General features: G+C 35.6%; 1 protein-coding gene across 1 annotated transcript in view; it reads left to right on the forward strand.

Moving 5' to 3' along the window:
• LOC110450042 (low-density lipoprotein receptor-related protein 6-like) overlaps positions 1-27,837 on the forward strand; it is a 43,372-nt gene extending 15,535 nt beyond the window's left edge. The window contains exons 3-16 of the mRNA XM_021497263.1: positions 3,860-4,260; positions 10,363-10,500; positions 10,975-11,175; positions 12,152-12,347; positions 13,094-13,344; positions 13,512-13,652; positions 17,513-17,805; positions 18,284-18,510; positions 19,394-19,578; positions 19,852-20,055; positions 21,011-21,151; positions 21,598-21,812; positions 22,309-22,517; positions 23,684-27,837. Coding sequence (XP_021352938.1) covers positions 3,860-4,260; positions 10,363-10,500; positions 10,975-11,175; positions 12,152-12,347; positions 13,094-13,344; positions 13,512-13,652; positions 17,513-17,805; positions 18,284-18,510; positions 19,394-19,578; positions 19,852-20,055; positions 21,011-21,151; positions 21,598-21,812; positions 22,309-22,517; positions 23,684-25,244 — 4,363 coding nt within the window. The 3' untranslated portion in view covers positions 25,245-27,837. The remainder of the gene's footprint in view (positions 1-3,859; positions 4,261-10,362; positions 10,501-10,974; positions 11,176-12,151; positions 12,348-13,093; positions 13,345-13,511; positions 13,653-17,512; positions 17,806-18,283; positions 18,511-19,393; positions 19,579-19,851; positions 20,056-21,010; positions 21,152-21,597; positions 21,813-22,308; positions 22,518-23,683) is intronic.
• The last annotated feature ends 6 nt before the right edge of the window (positions 27,838-27,843 follow it).

Here is a 27,843-nt window from a genome sequence, read left to right on the forward strand (position 1 = left end):
CACACTTCAGTTGGAACTTGATGGCGTAGAATATGTTGGCTCAGGGCTCAAGTTCATGTAGTAAACACTGTATTGTCTTGTTTTTGTGGTGCCTGGGAATCAAAAGATAACAAAGAGATCACTTCTTCGACAAATGGTTTTTGTGCGATGATGTTTTGTTTTCTATAAAACTTTCCACATATACAGTATCAGTTACCCATTCAAATTCGATTTTGAACCATATCTGAACATCAACATGGCTGCCAGGAGCAATCTTGGATTTTGTAAAAGTTGCATGGTTTCTGTGCAATAACTCAATTTTTATGAAACTTTCTACACATGTCTATTATGTCAAATCACAACTCAAATTCAAATTTTACGTGGAAATCAACATGGCTACCAGTACTAGTGGAGGCAGGCAACAATTTCTTCTTTGAAAATCTTCATATGTATGGAGGAATCAGGTGAAATAAGGGTCAATCCCCAAGCATTGTTTATTAATACTTCATAATTTCATATATATGATATTTAATTATGTGGCCAGGAATGACTCTTGCAAACTCACCAAGATTCATGTGCAGTAATCTATTAAGCAAAACAAAGAACTGTTGTTTCCACTGTCATTGAGAAATGAAGTATCCAAAAATATTGAATTTTTAAACAGTGAAAAATCTTTAGATTTTGGTCAACCTATTATCATACTTATGTTTTTCACTTTAAGTGATTATGTGAAATCTGAACTTTCACTTTATCAGCACTTTGTCCATTAAGTCTGGGACAGGCAAATTTTACCAAAAACTTACATATTTTACACATTCACCCCTGAAAACACATTTGAACTCTTCCAATTCAATGGTTGGAATAGTCCATTATGAAATTTCAGGGGTGAATGAGTTAAATCAAGAATGTGATATTAAGCTGACCAAGCTTTGTGTATCCAGACTAACAACTGGTGCACGATACACATGCAAAACTTTACATGTGCTTCCATCAAATATTCTGCTGCAGTAGATAACTGTTGATACCCTAGATAGGTAGTGTTGACAAGCGGCCGTGCAGAGATGTAAATATTGAAATAATAGTTGTTATTCTCTGAGGTGAAATTGAGCGGTAACAGTAGAAGCTCGGTATAATTTAAAGATAGTGTAGCCGAAGGGTTGTTTTAAAGAAAATGCATCTATTAACTTGTTATTGCATTTTTACTGTGTGTTATGTGTAAAAGCAATCTACAGACTGATATACTGGATTGCCACTCCAGGGAGATGGTACAGGGAAAACTATTTTATAGAGCTAAATTACAGGGATGCACAATTTCATTTTTTGGGTACTAGCGCACAGGCTGGTTTTTGAGAATTTTGCTTGCTAGATTAATATTTTCATTGTTTATTTTAAAATTTTCACTAGTCCAAATATGAAATCTACTTATCTGAGGCATCTGACTAGTGGAATTCTACACCATAGAATTATACAAATCAAGGAGAACTCTATGGTACATTTTAGATATTTGAAAAAAAACCTTTAGACTTAACTGAATCATTTCTGGTCTAGAAAAAACATTTAACCCTTCCACCCCTATGTAACTTTAGTAAACTCTTCCATGCATTGATCTGGATGAGTCCATTATGGTCTACAGTGATGAAAGGTTAAGTTCGATAGAATGTTTGAGTTGTGTAGATTTGGATCAAAATATGTCTTGTTTGAGTTTAAAATATCCAGGTTCCTCTGTTAGTGATGTGAATGCCAGCAGTCCTACTGTTTGCTTTATGATAATAGAGAAGTGTTACGCTATGCCAGGTTTTGTTATTTCAGTGAAATTAAGCTTCATAAAGTTTCCATGAAGTTGTCCCCTATCATCTTCATAAAGTTATGACCTCAGCCATTGTGTGGAATCATTTCACAGTGAAACAAACAAAAACTGTGGCAATGTCTTTATTGCGCTAATGCCTTGTACAGTGAGGATTGTAATACTATTGTTTTCTTCAAGGACAACTACTCTGCAAAAAAGTTCTTCTACGGGAATGAGATGATGGCTGGATCTTTTTACCTTTGAAAAATTGGTACTGGGGTTATTCATAAATTTATTTTGCCGAACTGACTTGCATAAATTGAAGTTTCCAAATGGGCTAAAATGGGAAAGATTTATTGCTAAATTTATAAAGCCCAATGGGCATAGCCCCTAAAAGAAATATTAAATAGGTACTGGGCATATTCCCAAACAGGCTTGATTAACCCCTAAAAGGGGACTAACATAGATATTGGGGATTTTCCTAAATTTAGCTTTGTATAACTATCCTCTAGATCTGTAAAACTTTAAAAAAGGGGGGCGTTTTTTCCTTAATTTGGGAAATTTAAACAAAATTTGGGAAACACTCATTATCTCCATTGGAATAGGGTAGAAATTTGGCAGCAAAATTAATATTGCCCTGAAATGGCTCCAAAAAGCTTTGATCTGTACATGTGTTGTAGATGGAGACAGGTCGCTTGTTTCTCAGAGTGTGTAGTACAGGACAGGTAGATGGTTATCTCACAGCGTCTCTGCTGGTCTACCTCTGTGCTAAAGCTCACAGCTGGCATGTGAACACATACTTGAGACTGCAGTTAAACTGGAAATGTTTCAAGACCTTGTCAGAACCGGCTCCCATTTTTATGTTCCTATCAAGTATTTCAGAAGATAAGAGAACCAATTTATCCTACAGAAGGAACAATTCTTCAAAACTATCTGTCTTCCCTGAAACGTTTATTGTCTTTTTCTTAATGGATTTGAGATATGCGATCGCATATTTTCTTTCTTCAAAATTATCTTGTCTTTTTCAAACATTTATTCTATTGCTTATAATAGGTTTGTGAAATCTATTTCATTTTCTTTCTTTAAAAACTATTTCTATTTTGGTAATATCCTTTTTGCATAGTCCAGTGACAAAATCATACAAAAGGAATTTCTGTTTGAAGTATTTATCACTAAAATTGTAATATTTAGATACATTTCATTCTAAGATGTTTAACTATAACTTGAATCTCAATGAAATAATTTAAAAAAAAAGTGATATTCATTTTTAAATAGATTTTTTTTAATGAATTAAATGCATTTAATAACCCCAAACTTGCAAGGACTTGTATTATATTGTACACAACAACATATTTCAACATTACTGATGTGTCCTCTTAGTTGGTCTTTAACTAGGGTTGCAGTACTTATTTGTCTGCAATTTGCGTAATCTTTCCCTGTTAGATTGTGATTTGGATAACTTTCCTCAATTGGCTTGCAATTTGTGATAACTTCTTCACTTTGGCTAGCAACTTGGGTAATCTTTCTCAGATAGATTAGGATTTGGTAATTTTTCTCAGTTGATCTGCAATTTGCGATACCATCCGCATGCATGATCATATGTGCTGGGATTTGGGTAGCTGTTTCTTAATTTGAATGTTTTGGGTCGCTATTCTCAGACTGCAATTTTGGTAGTTCCTGTATCTGTGTGCCTCTAGACCTCGGGTAAGACCTGTGATCAAATATTACACAACATCAGAGTCTGTCACAAGCTGAGTTTAATATGAACTTCCTATAATATAACAGGAAACTTATGCTCATTGTCATCTGGAGACTTAAGTCTCCTTCTGATATTGGGAATGGGTACGTCTCATCTGAGGAAGCGTAAGATCAAAGCATGCACAGTCGGCAGTTTATTTTGGAAATGTCGGTTGTTGGGAATATAAGTTGAATAAGAAGTTTATCCAAAAATTACTTTATGATATATGTCTTATGTGAGTTTCATATGATATTTTCTAATTAGACAAACTGTAATGAATAAATTTCACTTTGCAGGTACATGTGCTTGAGAACAATATGCACTTGATTACGATTTGTTCTACTTTCACTTTACAGATACATGTACTGGACAGACTGGGGCGAGACGCCAAAGATAGAGAGAGCGAGTATGGATGGCAACCAATCAAGCAGATCTGTGATAATAAAAGACGACGTTTTCTGGCCCAATGGGCTGACACTAGATTATGACGAGTCAAAAATATACTGGGCGGATGCCAAGCTCAGTTTTATACATAGTTGTGATTTTGATGGTCAAAATCGAAGAGTGGTGATTAAGGATGAGCTACCTCATCCCTTTGCGTTAACTTTACTGGGTCCAACCCTATACTGGACAGACTGGGAAACACGGTCGATACATTCTTGTGACAAATTAACGGGTGATAATCGCAAGGAAATATTACACGAGGTTTACTCTCCGATGGATATACATGTTTACAGTGCTAGAAGACAACCTGCAGGTAAATTTCCAAACTATTGTTTTCGATAGCCACACATTCTTTTCTTGTTTTACAGAAAAGGAACAGCATATTTCAAAAGGCGTCAAATAAGGATTTTGAAATGCCCTTTAAAGGAAATTTTGGAGCCATTTTAAAAATTAAATATACTGTGTAATTCTGTTTCTACCTAAATCAAGAATAAGATTTATTTGTGAAATGAATATGTGTATATAACAGATTGAGGGTAAGTGAAAATGTGAATGTCTGTACATGTAAAGGTAGGAAATTTGGGTGTTCATTGTAGATATGTCTCCTTATTATGTTCAATCTTGTGATACAACTTGATCTCGTGAGAAGAAGGTTTTGTGTACTTAGCTGACAAAAATGTTTCCAGAGAGGTGCTCTTGAGGCTGAGCTCAACAATGCTGAATACATTGTCTCTTAGAATTGGTTTTTGCACTTCTTATTTCTTATATGGAAAGGAACCAGATGGGTTGTGTTAAAAGTTATACCTCCAGCAACCAAAGCTATGGAAATGTTGGAATGAGTTTGTCTGTTTGTCCATCTGTAGACAAACCCTTTGTTGACAACTAACCCTTCACTTTCCATTTTATTTACAAAAAAACTTGTTTTTGAATAGAGTTATTGCCCTTTTTGTACCATGTATCGGTATGTAGTTTGCTCCGATTATCAAGCATACCGTTTACAGGATTTTTTCGGGGAGGGCACACACATTAAGATGATGGAGGGTATTTAAGTTAGCATTTAGCTTACATTTCTGTTTCAATCTAACATATCTCTGTGGGGGGATTTAAATTTTGCTTTTGTACTCTAGGTCTAGTTACCACCCACTCGTTGACAACATTAAGTCATCCAGCAGGCTAAAACCAAGCACCTGTTTGGTGTACAGTGATTCAGTGTTCTCATGTGACGGTGAGATGTTGACTGTCCTAATGTGCCCTTTACCATGCTGTCACTGCAATCTGTGGGGGGATCCCCAGTTACTATCCAACTTTTTTTTAAATGTCGGTAACAAGATGTTTTTCTATTGGCTGGTGAACAGTTTGTTTGAAACTTTCGGAAACATTTGGTAGAAAAATATAAGTTAAACAATTAAAGAGAACTTTTATATCGGGCACGTAAGAAATACATGGAAAAGACTTGCCTCATTTTGGGTCCAAGTAGCTTTTGTGGATGTGCAAGTACTATACACATATAAAGACTATATTTCAATTCATAGGAGATTTGTTTACAAGTCTTGATTATATTTCATTTTATGAAGCATCATGGCAATTTGGGAAGTCAAGATTGAACAATTTTTCATTAGTTTAAAAAATGTCTTACGCAAAATAGAATTGCATTTACAATCCTTTTCATCAAATGATCAAGAAAGTTTTTCAAATACCAGGAAAAACATTTCCGGGTATTTCTTCACATCTAAATTCTGCTGTGTCAAGGATGTATATTCTTATCATTGTCATTTGATGATATCACAATAGGTCATGTATGACTTCAGTTCATACATAAAAAATATAACAGAAGTATTCACTAAAAAACCCTAAACATGTTATAAATATTTTTATGTCAATAGAATATAGTGTAATTCAAAATCCTATCTTCTCTGAACAGAGAAGCTTGGTCCTGTTATTGTTTAGATAAGTTTGATTGTACATGTATAAAATGTCATGTGAAAGTTTAGACATGCTGAATGGAGCTCACGGGACACAAATTGAGCAATTACAATTATGAGGCAACAGCTTTCCAATAGTTTTTTGACGGCAGGTTGGAAGTTTATGAACGAGCCCTGTAGTCAATGTCACTGGTAAGGAATTCCTTTCTGAAGAAGTCTCCGCTACATGAATTGAGGAAACATACTAAGTTTAGGAAATCTTCCTTCATTCCAGCAATGCTTTCCAGTGGGAAAAAAAAATTCAAGAAGGAATTGCCTTCAGTTAAATAAGAAACATTCATAAACTGATTGGCACCAATAAATTAAATTTTTGCTTTCGATAAAAAAGTTAAATTTCACTTTCAAGTAATGATTTGTGTTAGTTTTGTATGAGATGGAAGATAAAAATTGTAGACAGTTTTGGAAAAGTTTCCCAGGTTTTCTGCAGTTGTATGTTTTCTCTATGTTGGTGTGTATTTTGATTCTGAAGCTGATAAAAACTATTTTAATTGAGTGAAGTGGAAGTGTTACTGCTGAGAGGTGTTAAAATGGTTAATTAGGTTGTAAGCTGTACATGTCTCCCAAGCGCCCGTCATGTATACCAGTCGGAACTCTTCTGTCTTATATGCCATCTCCCCGCAAGTTCTGCATGTACATTGAATTGGTTTTAAATTTCATTTCATAATTGTGCAAACGTAGTGATATTCCAATACACCTACTTCTTGTTGCTTTTTAAATATTTTCTGGGCCAGTTTTTGTTTCAAGTAGATTGGGAAACCAATTACCGCCAAGTTTTTATCAGTCGTACAATTTTGACAGGATGTGCAGTGTTGTCATGGTAACAGGGACTTGAAATTTAAGGAGGTCTTTGTAACATTACATTGCTCAAGTTGGAAAATGTTAGCAATCCCAGACAACGTTCAGTATGGTTGAAGTTCCGATTATTATCTGCTATTAAACACAGACAGTTTCAAGAAGAATGTATTATGCCAAGTAATGATTTATTATTTTCTGGTCTATTATTTCATGTTCATGTTGTTTTTTTTATGGCACAAAAATTAAATAGACATTTTCTGTAAAATGTGTGAAAGATTTCCTTTGGAAATGAAATTTGTTAGATTCACATTTTACTGATGTAGTATGTATGCATCTTTATACTATAAGTTTGGCATTGCAAAGGAAGTCATATTTCCTGAAACTCTTTAAAATGTTTGAATTAATCTTAAAACAAAGTAGGGAAAACTGCCTTAAAATTTCAATAAAATTGAATGTAAATTTTATGTGCATATTTTACTGTTTATCTGTTTATGTTTTACGAAACCAATAAAGTTTTTTATGGTGGTCTTAAAGCCTTTGGCGGCACACACATAAACAGCAGGTGTAAATATTCACGTGTACGAGCAATATAGGCTAATATAATTAGCTAAGGTAGGAAAACAGGAGCTTTCAATTTTAGTTTCACAGTCCAGTGTTGCCATGCCAATACTTTGTGTGAGGGTGGAATAATTTTTGTTGTGTTTTACAATATTACAGTATTTTGATAACTTAAAATGATTTTCGCATTTTTGTGGTGTTTCACCTGGACCACATTTGTAGCGATTTTATTTTGGACTTCCCACTTATTGCCTATGATTTTTTTTCTTTTTTTTTTCTTAAATGCGCAAAAAAACACAGGTTTTAAGTGGATTATTTTTTTCAGACCATTAGAATAGGAAAAATTTAACCATAGGAAACAAAACCGCTATACACAGTAATTACATTAATCCCTGTATAGTCAATATGACCAGACCATGAATATAGCAAAAATATATATATATACAACCTTCATGAAACAAAACCGCTACACAGTATAATTATAATCCCTGGACAGTAAATATGACCTCTACACAGTAAATATAACTGTTATACAGTGTATATAACCACTTGCCACCAGTAAATAACTGCAGTACATGCAACCACTTTCTCGTTTGAAATAAGTATTGAAAGCTTGGGTAAAGTGTATATGCACATACAGACCTGACAAAATGATTAAAATGGGCACTGAACAAATTATCTCTTGTGTTTGCGTAATACAAGATGGAAATTCTGAAAATTCACATTTAGTATCTTATAATATATCAAGTATAAATGTGCTGTCTTGTGAGACTTTTTGTGGTTTAACATTTAGATAATAACTTTTTAATGTCTTGTTTCCTTTCAGACATTTGTCCTGCAAATGCAGGTATTAAAAAGATTGTCATTAGATTTGTTGTGAGTCAGTATTGCATACAATGGTGTACATGCATATTCATTTGATAAACAGTGACTAATTCAAAATACATATTTAAATTCATGGCATCATGTACATGTACATATATAAAAGGGATAATTTTTCTGAAAGAAATATTTTTGAAAGATAAAAAAAATTAGAATACAAGCTTTAGAAGATTTTCTCAAGGGAAAACCTTCTAGATTTGAAGTTGAAACGTACATTTTGTAAATGAACCAGAGGCGACAGAAGGAGATAGGTTGTAACACAATTACGGGGTTAGTTTGTATGCATGTCGATCTGATAGGAGTAAAAGCTGATGATGATGTAATGTGTAGTGTCTATAGCAAATTTCATCTACATTGTACTATAGCTAGCACAAGATGGGAGGGCTCTTGGCAAGAAGAATTTTCGAAAGTTAATGGTTAATAAAAGCAGCTGATTCGTGTAATTTTCATGATAAGCCGCTCGACTGAAGTTTGTGTTTGGGTGTATGAGAAATTATGTAAAAATGACCAAATTTTTATTGGAAAATCAGATTAGAGCTATATGGTCTACTTGTGTCGATCAGAAGACATAATTGCACTATCTAAAATTTTTCTGTTAATTTCTTTTTCTTGCTAATTGTTCCATATTTTCAGGTATTTTTGGCCTTCCTTTTATTTCAATGTAAATAACAAGTTATAAGTGTTAAGTCTCAAGTGGACTAGATGCATCAGTATCTCGCATTGAAGTACTGAGTATAAGTAGTCAGACATGTAAATACCAGTTAATATTTGTAAATCCATATATATTTGAGAAAAAAAGCTTCTGAAAAGAAAGTGTTTTTATAGATACCAGAGGCAGTGTTATTTTTGTGGTCACAATATAAGAAAAAATTTAACTACAGCAAATATTTTTAGAATTTTTAGGAAAGTAATTTATAACATATTGAAATCCCTAATTTTTTATCCCTATTTTTTTTTTTATCCCAGAACAAATTCTATTTTTTCCCCTGGTAAATTGGAAAATAACACTTTCAGAATGAAATCAAACCCATATACATGTGTTTAGGTACAGTATGTGATCTTCCTATGCCATATTTGGGACAAAATGCATTCCAACTTATTTCTTTCTTTCTGTAATCGAAGAAAATAATACTATTGAAGTTGCATGACATTAGGTACATGATGAAATATTTCACTAATTCTATCTTCTTTTAACATGTACTTTCAATTTTATATTTAATTTGTTACCCATTAAAGCATAGCATATTTCCAAAATACATATTTTAGATGTAATTTTCCCCGTTGAAAGGCCCCTGTAAATAGATGGAAGAAATGGAATTTAGATAAATTTGCGCTGATAGAGATCCTCGGCATCGATCTGTCTCTAACTAGTTGATTTAAGTGTACGAGATAATGGATTTTCTGGAATTCACTTATTTTGCTGCAAATTTCAATGATAATCAATCTGGTCACGGAGACACAGCACAAGCGACTACATTTGTACACGATATCTTGGGAAAGACATTGGCAGGAAATAAAGGGTCTGCTGCCATCACACGGGGAAATATGCTGAACTGTACACTAGTGCAATAAAGACAAGTTTCTGCACTATATACTGTTAACTTCAAATATATACCTTACAGTACTGGTATATACAAGTAGGTGAAGTTGTGTTATACAATTGTTTCTAATTTATACAGGGTTAAACTACATGTATGCAAAAAGTTGAAGTTGAAGGTCATGTTATAATTTTGTAGTGTTTCATACGATGTCAGATTGTGCTGATTTTCTTTGTATATACAAAATACAGCAGTCGATTTCGTTAGAATAAAGGTAAAGGTTGTGATTGTAAAAAGATGGTGCTTGGTCTATAGCAATTTACCGTTTCATCCTTGAAAATGATCCTCGACCTGTAATTGCAATTCTTGAAGCAGTTAACCTCTAAACCAATAACGGATCATGAAGAGATCTTGACAAACCCAGGCCATTAGCTATCTAATAAACCCATTTACCCCTAAAGTCACATGTGATCCTAATTATAACCAAATCAAAGACTGGCTAATTATATAAGTCCAGTTTGAATATGAAGGTATTAATGAGTTAACACACAATTAACAAAATGTTACAATTTTCTGTAGGTATAAGTTTAATGTATTTTCTTTATCCAATTTGTTATTAGGAGTTAAATCAGTACATGCCATTTTCATTCCCTTTTGCAGGTACACGTGAACTTCAGTGCTCAAATAACAATGGAGGCTGTTCCCATCTGTGTCTCATCTCCCCTCATCCTCCGTACTACACCTGTGGGTGTCCCACTGGCGTCCAGCTCAAGGATGACAACAAAACTTGTGCTAATGGTATGTATATTGCCACTATCTTTATGGCAGTTTGAAAAAGATTTTCATTTTCTTTTTCGAAATGCCAGATGAAATAAAAAAATAAAAAAATAGAATAAGTAGGTTTTGGAATGTTTCCGATGGTACATACATGTAGATGGCAAACTTTTCAGTTGATGCCATATAGATTATGTAGCTTTCAAGTCAATGGACTGATCCTTTTGTTATCGGATAAGAAAGTGTATTTTTTTTTAATATTTACAATCCTTAACCCTTTCACCCCTATGTAACTTAAGTAAACTCGACCATGATCTGGATAAGTCCATTGTGATATACAGTGGTGAAAGGGTTAATGCTAATTTTATATAAGATTTACGTTAATATTGATACTTAATTTGATGTCAAAAGATTGGTAGATGGGAGAAAAGTCAAACTTATGATGCAACTTACACAAATAGTTATGTCCCTTTGTTACCTGTGTCCTCGTTTTTGCAGGTGCCCAACAGGTGATATTACTAGCACGACGGACGGACCTCCGTGAGATATCTTTAGATACTCCAGATTATACAGACGTGGTGCTTCCACTTGGAAACATACGACATGCCATTGCTATTGACTATGACCCATTGGACAGCCATGTATACTGGACTGACGATGAGGTCAAGGCCATCCGAAGGTCATCCCTGGATGGAACAGGTATGATGAATGTTACACGATGATCATTCCTGGATGGTTAAAATAGGTTCATTGCTAATGTCTTAAAAAAAAGGCAAGAATAATGCAGATGAGCAAGAAAGCTGTGTAAGGTATATAATGTTTTTATGATGTAAACCAACATGTTCATAATGTTACCTGAAACATCACTTTAATACATGTTGTGACCTGTATAAGTTAAACTCTTAAATTTTTCAAATACTGCAATTTTTTTTGTTGGGAATGTCTGAAAATGACGTCCTTAAATGACCTTTGCTGTTATAATCGGACGTTAAACAAAATAGAACCAAACTAAAAAGTCTGAAAATGACATTGATATTGTGCAGTATTTTCATAGCAGCAAGCTTGCTAGGTACAAGATTCACAAAAAAACCTTAATGATATCATTTTAGATGTAAATCATTCTGAAGAACGATGAAATTATATCCTCTTTAATATTGTGTCCTTTCCAAAATAGTTTTAGAAAGATATCCATGTTAGGTAATGAGGTGTAAACCTCAACTCCACAGTTATTTACCAAGATAAAATAGGGTAAGGTTGTGTCAAAGTTAATTGTCATATCTTGGAGAATGATTTACTTACAGTTGTACTTTCAATCAAGTCGGAAACAAAACACTTTTTTTGCATTCAAATTTTATACAATTCAAATTTAATACATAACTTATTATGAAATTGCTTCAAAATGTGCATGTAAATATTCTTTTAATGAAAACTTTGAAGAAGTATGGCCAGTCGTATTAAATTCATACTTATTGTATAGTGTTAAAAAGACTGAAATGTCGCCAGGTACTGGCGGTGGTTTTTCTCTGGAAATTCTGGCTTTCCTCCACCACCAAAACCTGGCACGTCCTTAAATGACCATAGCTGTTAATAGGATGTAAAACACAAACAAACCAAACCTGAAATGCCATAAGGTCATGGGGAAATGTACTTATGGATTTACCTCTTGTATTGACAGACCAGGAGACAATAGTCAGTACAGAGGTGAACCATCCGGATGGTGTGGCCATTGATTGGATAGCTAGGAACCTCTACTGGACAGACACAGGAACAGACCGGATAGAGGTGACTCGACTCAATGGCACCTCTCGCAGGGTTCTAATCTCGGAGGACTTGGACGAACCCCGGGCAATATGTCTGGATCCCATCACAGGGTAGGAAAATGTTTCCTCGACATCTGTCTTCAAAGAATGTTACTTTCTGATAATTGAATAAGCTGATAATCATGGGGGTTTTCAAAGTCTAGTTTAAAACAATAAAAAAAGCTCACTGAGACTGTGAGAATAAATGTTTGTAAGACAAATGCCTGCTAAGGAGACAAATATGACTTTCTTATAAGTAAGAATTCGCAAGAAAACTGTGTCTTAATGTATGGCACTCCTTAATCAATTAAACTTCAATGGTGTAACAGTTAAAATTCAAACGATAGTATGTCTCACAACCAGTTTGGTAAAACTATGATGCTTTTACTTGTGTACTGTGCATAACCATATTTATCCGGCAATAAGCCCGAGCCTGGTAATAAGCCCACCCATCTATGTTGCAGTTCAGTAGAAATGCCAGAAATGCTTTTTAATTGTCCCGTGATAAGCCAATGACTGTACTTTTAAATCAAGAGATTAAATGTTGATTACCTAGGCTTATAGCAGGATAAATGCAGGTACCTGTGAAAACTCTTGGGGGAGGGAGGGAGTGCTAGTCCACGGAAAGAAGATAAAATTGGTACTGATTTGTTCATTCTGTGTGCAGAAATGTTTAATTTTCAGGTATGCTTCTCATTTGTGAAATCTGGCCAAAGGATTGGCTTGAAACCAATGTGTTACCACTGGTAATGTAGGGTTTATGTTTACAAACTTTTGTGTCCTCCCGTCTAATTTAATAAAATATTTCTCATTGACAGACATATGTATTGGACGGACTGGGGAAATGTTCCTAAAATAGAGCGTGCAAATTTGGATGGGAGTGGTCGTGTTCTTTTGATCAACACATCCCTTGGCTGGCCCAACGGGATCTCGATCGACTACCAAGAGAAGAAGATGTACTGGGGGGATGCAAAGGAGGACAAGATAGAGTTGGCCAATCTCGACGGCACGGGAAGACGCGTTCTCGTCTCCCAGCAACTACCTCATATCTTTGGCTTTAGCCTGCTAGGTCAGTCTTTATGTTTTCGTCAAATTTTAGAAAAAAAATAGCTTGAGTTTCCAAGACGAGAAAGAATAATGTTTTCACATAAACTTTCCATTATTCAAATGTTTATTTTGAAAGTTTGAAAGAGAAGATAAATATGTTTAAGAAGAACGGGTTGCATTGTTTTGCAGGTGAATACATATATTGGACAGATTGGCAACGGAGATCTATAGAACGCGTAAATAAGAAAACAGGACAAGATCGAGAGGTGATAGTTGACCAGCTACCAGATATCATGGGATTGAAGGCAATTAACGTTCAAAAAATAGAAGGTAAGCAATCGGAATGTTTCATCTTTGATACTGTTGTGTAGTTTAGTGTTATTTGTTAACCATGTGGTAATACTTAACATTGTGTATTAGTGGGAACACGTTTTATCTAAAGCATGAGATATTTTAACCTTGTTATTTTAAGTTGTATTCTCTAAATGTCACCTTAAAGTTTCAATTTGATTGGTCAACAAATCTTTGACTTTACAATTTAAGGAAAAATCTATTATTGAAAAAATAAGGAAGGTTTCCGTTTTGTTTACATATTATACATATCTCACCCTGGTAAAATACTAGCCGCTTCCTACCGTCTCGGCTAGGGAGAATTTCTCTTTAGCTCACTCAGTAGAGCGCAAGACTAGTAAGCCAGAGGTCCTGGGTTTGACTCCTAGCGAAGGCATTGATAAATAATGACCTCTGTTACACATACTTATTGAGCACTCAAAGGGTAATATTACTGTGATTGATGTTTTCTATGAAACTATTTTTCTTAATTTGATGTGATATTTTCACAAAGGTACTGGTCTTTAAAATATAAGAAGAAAACTGTTCAACTTAGCTTAGGAAATATATAATGGTCAGAAACATAAATAGAAAACTACTTAACTGCTAAAAACTGTCAAAGGTATTGATTATATTTGATCCTTTCACTAGATGAATTTTGTGTTAATATTGGATTTAAATTGAATATGTAGAAACCACTAACACATTTTTCGTTTTTTTAAAACGCATTGTTAAGCGTAGTGTAGCTTTTCGAAAGAAGAAAGTGCATCTTGTTAGCGAATTTCTTGAAATCCTCTATACTTTGTTTGGTGTTATATGCCAGAGTTGAACCTGATCGGACATTAAAAAAACCGGCTTGTGAATGAATGAGAAAATCTTGCAGTGTAGAGTTCTGTAAGTGTGTGACTGACAAATCACGCTTCAGTGATCACCGCAAGATCGAGGTCAGATGTCGTCTTTTGAGGACAGAGAGGCCAGTGTGTAGTTGCTGGGCAAGGGGGGTCATGCCCCATTGCATGTGTGATGTATGTAGGGTGGCCAGTCAACCATGACCTCTTAATTATAGAGCCGGTGGGCACCCTAACATGGCTTGCTTACACGCCCTGCTAATGGGAAGGCAGGGCCACAGGACAAATCGTAAACACCAGATTCTTTTTTACAGGCCAAAATTTAACGTAGATATATAGCAGTTTGTGGCAATGTCCTACAAGGCAGCTAATATATTCTGAAGCAAGACTCATAACACTTAAACTAGTAAAATTTAAACTTATCAGATACTATGCCTGGTGATGTTGATATCGGTCAAATTGAAAAGTGTAAATAGATCTGCATAACTCTGAAAAAGTTCTGTTTAAACTATGACATATAGAAGACAATGGTTTGATATCAAATTAAAACAATTAGGATTTTAACTCATTCACCCCTGAAGTTTTATAATGAACTATTCCAAACTTTGGCTTGGAAGAGTTCAAATGTGACTTCAGGGGTGAATGAGTTAAAGATAACTTTACTTATTTTGTCAAATGTCAAGCTTACATCTGTTATTATAGACTATTTGTAGAAAAGATATTTACTTTGACAATAGTTTGACAGATGGTTTGAGTACTGGACAATGACAGTATTATCTTGCATGAAAGCAAAGCATTTATCGGTGATGATAATAGTGTATACGTATTAAAAATAAATAAATTTTGGAGAAACATTTTTTGATGGGGAACTTGAAGTTACAGATAAATAAAGTACTGTGAACTCTCTCATTTTCGTGGGGTTTATAATTTCGGGTAATCCTCATCCAAAAAAACGTTTTTTTGTCTCGAAACCACGATATTTGGGCCCCACAAAAATATCTGATTTAACAGTAGATAAGATAGTTTTCTAGATATGTATATCATTCTTTAAAAGTGTGCAAGCTGGTGAGTAACCTACAGTACAGATTATCAATTAATTATCTAAGAGGAAGGTGGTGATTGTGTTATTGTGTTGTAAATGACTTGCATAGGACAATAGTTAAGTGAGTTTCTTATACAGATTTATTGAGGTATTCGGTAAAATGTCGCACAACTGGACAGCATGAACATTATAAATTTATCTTCAGATTTGTGTAATATATCCATTTGTCATTGACTTGTACATATGGCACAATAAAATAGACAAGTTTCTTATGCATATATATTAGTGCTTTACAACAGACTGTTTATACATAAATTGAGAAATATAGTATTATTTCAATTGAAATTTGAAAGATTTTCACTGTATATACATGTATGTATCAGGATATGCATGCTATATAGCTCTTCAGGACAAAATGAAAGTAGGTTTTGTCACCGAATATGCGTAGTACATCAATCTTTGTATGACTTACATATACCAGTACAATGTGGAAATAGGTGTGTGTAGCGTAGCCTGTGAGCTGAGTCAGACGGCTCCTGTAACAGGCCTTCATCACTAATCACGCTGACAGACACTTCACATTGGGTAAAACAATTAACGTAATGTCACAGACTTGTACAACTCAAATTAATGTCACCCTCTACAATCATGTCGGCTATTGTGCACCCGTCTGACTGAGGTCATGTGGGGTCACACTCCTATGTACAGGACATGGAACTGGAAACCATGGGAAAGCCATGCTACTCGTAAAGATTGCTTGTCATTAGGTATCTGTCTGGTTCTGTGTACTTAACAGTTGTAAATATAATCGAGGTGCATTAACTCAATCACCCCTGACGACACATTTGAACCCTTCCAATTCAAAGATTGGAATAGTTCATTATGAAACTAAAGGGATTAATGAGTTAAGGTTCTATTCGGATTAAAACTTTTGTTCATAGTGTAATAGCTAATATCTAGTAGGCAAAGATGCATTTTCATTGTTAGATTTAGCTTGCTAAATTAACATTAAGCAGTTTTAGATCCGTAGGTGATCAATAGATATTTGTTCGTATTTGAATGATAGTGTATTTATCTTTCAATAAGCCCATGTAGCCAAAACATTAACTCAAAATGCAGGGTGGGCTAATTGCTGGACAGTTCAATAGCATTGGTCCTAAATTTTACTTTACTGTGTTTGACATGGAAGGGCTTATTACCTGACATGGGCTTAATATTGCTGTAGTAGTGTCATACATACTACCTTGTTTGACCTAAAAAGTGCCCCAGGTGCTTAAGCAATTTGGGAAAATTTTAAAGATTGAAGGACCTTCCAAAATGTTGAAAAAATAAAAATAACACACTTTTAATGATTTGGGGGCATGGGGGTATCCAGACTTAAGTTAATGGAGCACTTAATAGGTCAAGTATGGTACTACGATTGAATATTTAAATGAAAACTCATCATTAATCTTACTAATATATGTTATAGAATTAAAATCAATGAAGTATAATGTAAAGATTTCGTTAATTCTGGATCACAACTGCAGTGCATATTTTTCGTTCATTGAGATTTTACGAAAGCCGACATGAAGGAAGTCTTCTGCAACTGTTTCAGGTAAAGTGAAGGCTGCAGACTCTCTTACTCTTGCATGTTGGAACATATGCTTGCATGATGGAACTTTTCTAATGATTTTGTCAAGTTTCGATATTGAACTTTTGAGTTTGTATAAATGACGGAGTACAGTACGGCAAGAACCTCTTTGATAAAACAATAATTGTCAACTTTCCTTTATCTATATGTCCAAGACAAACAGCATGGACAAAGATGTATTCACACAGTTTTCTCTGTTCCTTTTGCATTTCTCAACATATATCATCAAAAATAAAATCATTTGACAAAATAAAGAGAAATATTTACAGGTACTAATCCATCTAATACACTGAAGGCAGAAAATAGAAATATTACACCTAAATTTCCATCTCTTCAGGTACAAATCCCTGTGCTGACAACAATGGAGGATGTAGTCATTTGTGTTTGATGACAGCTGACCAAGGTCCAGTATGTGCCTGTCCAATGGGGCTAGAACTTGTTAGCAATGGTAAGACATGCATCGTGCCTGAGGCATTCCTTCTTTTCACACGCCGGCGCGATATTAGACGGATGTCACTGGAGACCAGCCACAGGATCATGCCCGTCCCGATTCGAGGTGTAAAAGATGCACTCGCTATTGACTTTGACTTCAATGACAGCAGAATATACTGGACAGATGCCAAACTAAAGGTCAGTAATCAAAACTGCTGCTGTGTAAAAAATCATAAATATTAAGGACTTTTATGAAGAACATTATGCTGCAAGTCATTCAGGCGAAATAAAGATAATTGATAATGAAATGGGATTTCAGGAGCTGAACTTTTGTATGGAAATGCAATTTTTATTTTTTGAAAAATGAAAAAAAAACAATTGAAAAATTCGTTAATTTATAGGTATCTTTTAATATTGTCCATTAGGATTCGTAATTGACCATGTAAGGATATAGACAGGTAAATTGATAATACAGAGAAATTAGTTTACTTTGAACATCACTTATTGGTTATAATGATGTTACATTTGTGTTTGGCGATACGTATCTGTAGGACATTAGAGTATATAATGGTTTTGCCTTTACCACAGTGATTCTTATGTCCCTTGAGGTTTCTTATAAGCATGATTTGCTCTATTAAGATGTAGGGCCTAACTGACAAGGATCTTTGTGTTACAGACTATAAGCCGAGCCTTTCTGAACGGTAGTGCGTTGGAGACCATCGTTGAGTATGGGTTAATGTATCCGGAGGGCATGTCTGTGGACTGGGTCGCTCATAACATCTACTGGGTGGACTCTGGCACCCGGCGGATAGAAGTCGCTCGCACGGATGGGTCAGCACGTAGGGTTCTTATCTGGAGAGAGATCCACCAACCACATGCTCTCGCTGTAGATCCTGCCAATGGGTAAGTTTTAGTGTTTCTGTAGGATAGGAGCAGGTATGTGAATCTTTATTAATAAATAAAAAACATAATATCTCCTAAACATTTGGAATATGCTGTTTGAATAGAAGATGTCATTGTTTGAGATTGATTGATAGAACCTTTAGAGATTTGCAGACCATTGATAAGACATGAAGTCAATTACCTATAACTCCAATGACAAGAAGATGCTTACCTGTAACTCCAAAATGAAGTTAATTACCTGTAGCTCTGATATAAAGTTGTTAACCTGTAATTCCAACATGAAGTTAAATACCTGTAGCTCTGACATAAAGTTGTTTACCTGTATCTGACATTAGTTGATGATGTGTAACTCAGATAATTGAATAGCTGTAAATTCAACATAAAGTTGTTAACCTGTAACTCCAACATAAATTACCTGTAGCTCTGACATAAAGTTGTTTTATACCTGTATCTGACATTAGTTGATTATCTGTAACTCAGATAATTGAATAGCTGTAAATTCAACATAAAGTTGTTAACCTGTAACTCCAACATGAAGTTAATTACCTGTAGCTCTGACATAAAGTTGTTTTATGCCTGTATCTGACATTAATTGATTATGTGTAACTCAGACAATTGAATAGCTGTAAATTCAACATAAAGTTGGTAACCTGTAACTCGTACATGAAATTAATTACCTGTAGCTCTGACATAAAGTTGTTTACCTGTCACTGACATTAGTTGATTATGTGTAACTCAGACAATTGAATAGCTGTAAATTCAACATAAAGTTGCTTACCTTTACCGTAACTAAGATACAAAAAATGAATGACCTGTAATTCTGATCTGATATGAAGTTGATGACTTGTAACATGAGGTTTAATTACCTGTGTACTACCTTCAGTATGATATACTGGACTGACTGGGTGGAGCCTCACAGACTGGAGAGGGCAGCACTGGATGGATCACAGAGAACCACCCTTAACAGTAACTTCGGCAAGGTCAACGGCCTCACCATCGACTACGCAGACAAGCGCTTGTTCTGGGCTGACCTCGATTCACGGTCCATTGAGTCTTCAGACATGGATGGTAAGCATTAGAAGTAGAACCTGAACACCAGAAAATACAAAAATCACTCACCACATAAATTCTCATGTTAACAGAAGTAGATTGAAGCATATTCTACTGGTGATTTCTGCAAAGCAGATTACTGATTACTGTACACATTTAATGGAACATAGTTTCAAATATTGCTCAGGATTTATATAACAGGTTTATTCACTATATTCATGACATGAAAAAAATAATGCTATCACTCCTGTTGGGATTAAGTTGTAAATGTATGGATTCGACATATTTCAGGCACAAACCAAGTGACTATTGTGAAGGATCATGTTCCCCAGCCCATGGGCCTGACCCTGTACCTGGACTTTGTGTTCTGGGCCGACTTCCAGGAGAAGACCATAGAGAGGGCCAATAAGTCATCTGGAACCAACCGCACCACGATACACTACAACATGGAAAACGTTGTTGATCTGCTCGTTTTTCATGCCTCCCGACAGTTAGGTATTACATGCAGGCCATAATGCAATTTCTTTCAGTATTTTATGCTTACCTTTTCCTTGAAACAAACTAATGCTTTCAACCTGTATATCACTAAATATTTTGTACCTTTGTTTCTTTGAATGGTGTCTTCAGATTTTGACCATTCTATTTTAAACCACGGTTTAAATCATACAGGCCATCAAAAGTGTTGGAAATTATGCCAGTACTTTAAAAGTAGTGGAAATTGGTGTATCATGGAAAACATCTTGATAACAAATAATTCCTATATAGTTAACCTATTTCTCATGTCTTCTTGGGTTTGTTGGAATTATAGATTATCACACTGTATTTTCAGGGTTTGCTGTGAGAACAATTTTCTCATTGCGAGCACGTGGATAAAATTGAGAGGCCACCGCAGGTGGACTTCAGATTTTATATATGTGCGAGCGATGAAACCCTGAAAATACAGTGTAATAAACTATTTATCATCTATATACTACTACTTGAACCTTTATTTAGTCAAGTGTTGACACCAGTATTATCTAGCGGTTGTTTTAACCTTTATTTACCTATGTGTTGACACCAGTATTATCTAGCGGTTGTTTTAACCTTTATTTACATCTGTTTTTGCGGTGGACTCGAGATTTTATCTATGTGTGAGCGATGAGAAAATTGTTTGAACGACAAATAATAAAAACACTGTATGATAAACTATTTATCATCTATATACTATATACTACAGACGTTGTTTTTGAGAAATACTTCCCAAGTCCTGGGGAATGGGAAAATCCGTTCTCAAATTCTTCTCGAGTTGTTCTCAAGTTGTTCTCAAGTCGTTCTCAACTTCTTCTCATACTGACAACCAATAATAATGAATTTATCATGCTACCGGTGGGTGGTGTAAAGTAGTATATAGATGATAAATATATTTATCATTTCAAGATTTGTAATAAACACAGCTATCTTTCGCTTCCAGGAACCAACAATTGTAAGGAGAATAATGGCGGATGTTCCCACCTGTGTCTGGTGAGGCCCGGAACTGAGGCAGGGGAGATAACCCATCAGTGTGCCTGTCCAACTCATTTTCAACTGAACACCGATCAAAAGACATGTGTTGGTATGTACATACACATCCCGTTTCTGTGTAAATTGCTTTAATAGCCAATAACAGACTCGTTCCACTAGCAAAAGAGAGCTTATTTTCCAAAGATGAAAGGAAAAGGAGGAATATGCTTCCAATTTTCATATTTTTTTTTCTATATTTACCTAATTCATGTAGGAACCTGCTGCTGTAAAATTAAGGTAAAAAAAAAAACGATCATGTTTCGGAAGTTTCCACAGTTTACAGTAAGATATACAATGTTTTCGTAAATAAGATTAAGGTAGAAAAATTCTTTGTGCTGGTTCTTTTCTTGGTGTTATTCTTGACTGTTATTGAAAAATAGTAGAACATTTCTTGGTGCTGGGTCTTTCTGGGTGTAATACTTGACTGTCAATGTAAAGTTCCATATAGTGTTGTAATATGGGTAATTCCAGTTATATTTCACTGCCATGTTTTTTCAGCTCCTGAGTCATTCCTGTTGTTCAGCCAAAAGAATGTGATAAGTCGCCTGGTGATTAGTGACAGTGACCTTGACCCTGACTCGCCAGATGTCGTCCTGCCCATTCCTGGTCTGAAGAATGTCCGTGGCTTGGCATATGACCCCACTGACCGCTACATATACTGGATTGAGGGTCGACAATGGTCAATCAAAAAGGCAAAAGACAATGGCACACAGGTAATGGCGGAAATACTGATAGATATATAACCAGGTATAGTTCAGAAGACTTGTACATACAGTCAAACAAACGAATACCATGTTTATCTTGAAATTGTATTTGTTTCTATGACAGTTCAGTTCTATGTGATATAAGTTGGATGTTTGTTTTATTCCCAACTACATTGAAATAGCTTAGATCTACCTATTCTACATACCCACACATAGCTCTGTAGATAAACTGGTTGTCATGGTAATTGTAAACATTCTACAGTTGTTACCTACATCCATGTTCACTTCAAAAAAGGTAAACATTTGGTCATGGTGAACTTTTCAGACTATTGTTCTTTTGTTAATGTTCAAATCCCTGGGTTGAATGTAACATATATTAACATCAGATGGAGATAGTATTTATGTAAAGTAAAATTTCAGACTATTATTTGTAAGTCAAAGTTGAATTCCCTGGACAATAAATATTCATGTCCACCTCTTCTTTCATGTCCACCTCTACTTTCAGGCTATTGTGGTGGTGTCCAATCAGCAGGCAATGTATCGTCCATTTGACATTGCTATAGACCCGTACTCGCAGTCCATATTTTGGACGTGTTCCATCAACAATAAGATCAATGTTACCCGTTTTGATGGGTCATCCATTGGAGTGGTGATCGCTAGTGATGAAAAACATAACATCAAGCCACGCTACATTGTGCTCAATCCACAAAAAGGGTTTGTATGGCTTTATGAATTTTTAAGAAGAAAATTTAAATCATTAGCTAGTTTTGTCGTCAATTTTAAATGGATTCATCATTTGGAAACTGTTAAAGATTCTTTATTTTATTAAAACGACTGATAGTTAAGTGAAAAAAGAGGTCTTACATTAATGGTATTGGGAGACCCTTTCACAAAGCTAAGACCCAAATAAGAACAGTAAGTGTGACAATAATTGGTGATCAAGCCGAGAATTTATTAAAATGCAATATTTTCGTTATGAATTAAGATAAATTGGGATCATCAAAATGAATTGAAGTCAAACCTGTATTTAGCCCTTCCACCCCTGTGTAACTTTAATAGACTCTACCATGCATTGATCTGGATAGGTCCATTATGATCTACAGTGGTGAAAGGGTTAGTGACCACTAGTGGGTAGTCCCAAGAGATTGTCTCTTAACGCAGGTGTTCTCTTAATCCAGATTCAATTTACAATGCTACAATTGAGAATATTAAAAGTGGTTTCTTAATGGAGGTGGTCACATTGGCAGGTTTTAATATAGTTCCAAAATTAACAAAGTGTAGCCATGTTTGTCCAGCATCCAAACCTGAAGATGCAGGATTGCGTGACAAATTATTTGGGCAATTTCGAATACTGCATACTGGAAAAATACCCTTCACTTGTAAAATCCACATTCGCCATTGGACAACCAGAATAAAGGGTGATTTATTAGTTTTAACGGTTTCTTACTCTTTGATATAAAACCAGCATATAAAAAAAGTATAACTTACAGAGATATGGGCAAACAAACTTTGAGCTTTTACTGTAATACCGGAATTTGTTTCGACGCAATTTAACTTTCACCTGTTTGGCCCTTTGCAATGAGGGTGAATTGACCAGTATGTTGAAAATAATTACACAACCTACTATACATAGTAATAACATGTCAAAGGTGAAACTAACACTGCACGAACATTTATTCTACTAATAAACGGCGAAAATTTGTCTGGGTGAAAATTTCCCGGTATACAATATTAACAAGGCTGGATAGCCAAACAGTCAGAATAAGGGGTAGTTAATGAACTAGGCTCATCTCTACCTATGTTTGTAGATCGGTAGAATTTACACTTGTGAAAAGGAAAACCTAAAGAGTAGTTGATTGAGATTTTCTAATTCTTTGTAGGTACATGTACTGGACAAATCTAGTTGGACAGCCTTCTATAGAGCGCTCGGCTTTGGATGGCACTGAACGTGTTTCTCTGTTCCACACTAACCTAGGAAAACCAGGTCCGCTTGCTATCGATGTTGAAGGAGGCCGCCTGTACTGGGCGGATTCGAGTCTCAACAGGATTGAAAGCTCGGACCTAGATGGAGGCGATAGGAATGTGTTAGTTGACGAAAAGATTCAAAATCTCAAAGGCATGGCCGTTTTTGGAAATTTCCTATATTGGATTGACAAAGATCAACGTGCCATTATCCGTGCTAACAAGTTAGACGGGAAAAATCGTACTTATATCCAAGGTCGTTTGGAAAGTCTCAGTGACCTTGCTGTGGCCCAGTACCTACAACTTGTGGATTTAGATCAGCATCCGTGTGCTGTAAGCAATCACAAGTGTTCTCACATATGTGTTGCCCAGGGAGACGGCACCGCGCGATGTTCATGTCCCATTGACTTGGTGCTGAAGGCAGACGGCCACACATGTGCTGACCCACCTACATGTTCGCCGGAGCAGTTTACATGCAAAAGTGGCGACATTAACTGTATTCCTCGTGTGTGGCGCTGTGATGGTCAGGGGGAGTGTGGTGATGGCTCGGATGAAGAAGACTGTCCTGTGTGTGACGCGTCACAGATTAAGTGCGGTGATGGCAAGTGTATTGACAACAACATGGTTTGTGATGGAGAGAAGCAGTGTGAGGACGGCCTGGATGAGGAAAATTGTTGTGATCCGGAAGACCCGAGTTGTCAAGGTGATGCTATGGTTGACGATCCTGAGTGTTTACACAATTCACAGATGGAGCCTTGTGAACGTACGGCCACCAACAAGCCTGCCACTCCGCCGGATGCTCACATTACAGTGATTATTATTGTTGGCATATTCTCTCTTGTGCTGATAGTTGGAGTTGTTTTTGCATGCCGCAGAAAATCACAAGGGATGAATAATTATTATGATAGAGACATGATCATGCTCACCAAACCTCTTAATGTACAAGCTGACCAGACTCCCCCCAATACACTGCCTAAGAGGAGTAATAAGAATGGTGCTTTGCCTTCGTCTGTGTCTGGTAGTACCGCTCAGTATGACAGAAATCATGTAACAGGAGCTTCGTCCAGTAGTTCTACAGTGACTCACTACCCCAAAGAGACGCTGAATCCCCCACCTAGTCCAGTGACGGACCGCTCCGTGTGTTTTGGGGAGTTCAATGGCTACTCCTCTAATAGTCCGTCTACGGTGCGGTCGTATAAACCCTACAAACTACCGCGGCAAATTCCCCCGCCGCCCACCACCCCATGTAGTACTGACGTTTGTGAGGAGAGCGAGCCTTACCCCCCAAAAAGATACTACAAACTTAGTCGGTCAATAGATCTTTACAACGACTATGACCCATATCCCCCACCTCCTACACCTCGTAGCCATTATTTCTCGGACGATATGATGAGTTGTCCCCCCTCACCATCGACAGAGAGAAGTTACTTTAATCCCTATCCCCCGCCACCCTCACCGGTGGGGAACTCAGACTGCTAGCCAAATGTGTGAGAGTGGGGCTTGTGTAGAGCTGTGGACAGACTGTGAGAGAAAGATTGAGTATGAACGGAAACACAAGTGCTAATATTTATGTGTGTGTGAATTTAAAGAGAACAATGTGATGGAACAAATGTGCTGATTTCTTTTTCAAATTTATATATATAAATATATATAAATATATGTATTTGTATATGAGATAAAAAAAATTGTACTTTGCAATATATATCGCAGCATTAATCAACAGTGTCGGTTATAACCACATGGTTTAAGTATGTTTACGAGTGGTCAGTATTGTTTGAGGACCAGTCACTGTGTTGGCCTCCCATCTTCCTTTACCTATTGTGGTTGTTGAATCGTACTATAAATGGCAGAAACCTTTGTTTACTTGTTTCGTTGTGTGTAACGTGAGCTATTTTTTCTCCCTCGAACCTCATCTACAATCATTGTAATGGCCAACTTTGTGACTGATCGTTGTACAATGTTCAATTGCGATAAATTTGATGTTGAATCTGCCATCATTTGAATTGACAATCATACCGTTTTTTTTTTTTTTTCCCCCTTTCACATCTATGTCTTTTCATTCACACTTCTTCATGACCACACCTGAGAGTAAGATATCAAAATGGACTGTCAATGACAAACGATCAAATCATATTGATGGCAAGTTGAACATCAACTTTGTATGGATGTGTGTAGGTATCCATCTTCTGATTGGATAATCAATGTGTTGGTTGCTAGGCAGTGAAGCGTTCCTGCGGTCACCGGACAAGTGCTCAATAGGACTTTTTTATAGGATGTTACTGAATAACTGGCAGGGACCGCTTTTCTACCTACCACCATGTTGTTTCTGTTTTTGCAAATTTTCTTTTCGTATAGCATTATGCCAAAGTGATTATTTTTAAACATTGACATTTTGTGTTCATTTGAATGACTTATTATATTGAGAATTATAATCTAGGTTTGTATAAAAATGATCATCTTTCCCTTATGGTGTTTCCACTCAAGCTCACAAAGGTCAAGGCAACATGTCACGGTCATGTACTTGGAATGTAACCCTAAGATTCTACTTCAAACACCGATTAGCTTAGTCATTATTTATTTTTTATCACCATTGTTATAAGAAATATTTCAACTTTATAAATAATTCTAGTTTTATCTTATGATATGAATCCCTCTACATATGACTTTTGTTTCTAATTTCAAAAAAAAAAAATATAAATAACAATGTTTCTGGATTAATGAAATTGGATGTGTTACTGAACAAAATTACTATCTGAGTATTACTATCAGGAAAGTTAGTATTTAAACTGGTTTATCAGTCCAAATAAACTAGGGTTCACTAGATATTTCACCAAAAACTTATTCTGGCAAATTATGATATTTTAAACAATATTGACAACCTACATACCGGTATGTAGCCCTTTAGGTTTTAACTCCTATTGTATTGTGTTCATAAATTTTTTGAACAATTTTTGTACATGTAATTAGTAAATAAAACATTATATATATGTCTTTTACCTTGACCTTAGGATTTAAATGACCTTAGTAAATGCAATTCGAATTTCAAATGGCATCAAGTGACTATTTAGGGTGGAAGCATCATAAGTAAGGATGGAGTTATAATTTTGTGTAGTTATTTTTGAGTGACCTTGCGACACAAGGTTGTGTTCAGAATGCTTGCTATGTCGGACTTCTACCTCTGTTTAATAGTGTTAGGCATTATATACATACAGAAAGCAAGCAGCTTTTGAACATGACCTTTTTAACGGTGAATAATTATACTTCTGGCATTCGGTGTACCCTTCCACCCCCACAGACTATTTTAGACTGGTCCATAACAATTTACAGTAAAGACTTTACATTATTTTGTTTCTGTTCCACCGGGGAGAGGGGTGGGGCTTTTCTTTGTGTTAATAGTTTATATGTTTTAACTACTATGTAACTAATTTTGAACTGAAGACAGTGAAGACTGTTGATTTAATTGGTATGAGATTATGACGAGGGCCAGGCAATAAGAGTAGCCCGATAGTCCGAGACTAGTGAAATCCCCAGCTGGACTAGTCCTAAAATCGCTAGCCCAACTGATCATGACTAGTCAACATTTGATATTGCTTATCTTGTTGAATAATATTGGGTTAGTGAAAATTACACATGGACTAATAAACATTGGAAACCACAATAGACTAGTAGTATTCAAAATTAGTTTCTAGCCCTTATATTGGGGGAAAGAAACAAAAAATTGCTGGTTATAGTAACAAAATAAGTCTTCCAATTTTAACTGCACATTTTTGTATAAATCGGAGTTTGAGCAATAACACTCAGGCACTGTTAAACCATTGACCACATTTTATTGCCAAAGATACATATAAAACACAAATCTATACAAAACTTTGTGTTCAATATTTTGATACCAAAACAAAAGTGATTTGAATAATTTTATGTTGATTTGTTTTTGTGCATGAATATATACTAATGCTGTGATTAGAAGATTTGGGAAATGCTATGGTACAAGTGCTTCAAGTAATTTCAGTACATATAGGAGGATTTACAGTATGTTTCCTGGCCTAAAATAAAGTTGAGTTTATTTGGGGGGAGGAGG

This window comes from Mizuhopecten yessoensis, unplaced genomic scaffold, assembly GCF_002113885.1.
Source record: "Mizuhopecten yessoensis strain PY_sf001 unplaced genomic scaffold, ASM211388v2 scaffold4947, whole genome shotgun sequence".
NCBI classification, from domain to species: Eukaryota; Metazoa; Mollusca; class Bivalvia; order Pectinida; family Pectinidae; genus Mizuhopecten; species Mizuhopecten yessoensis.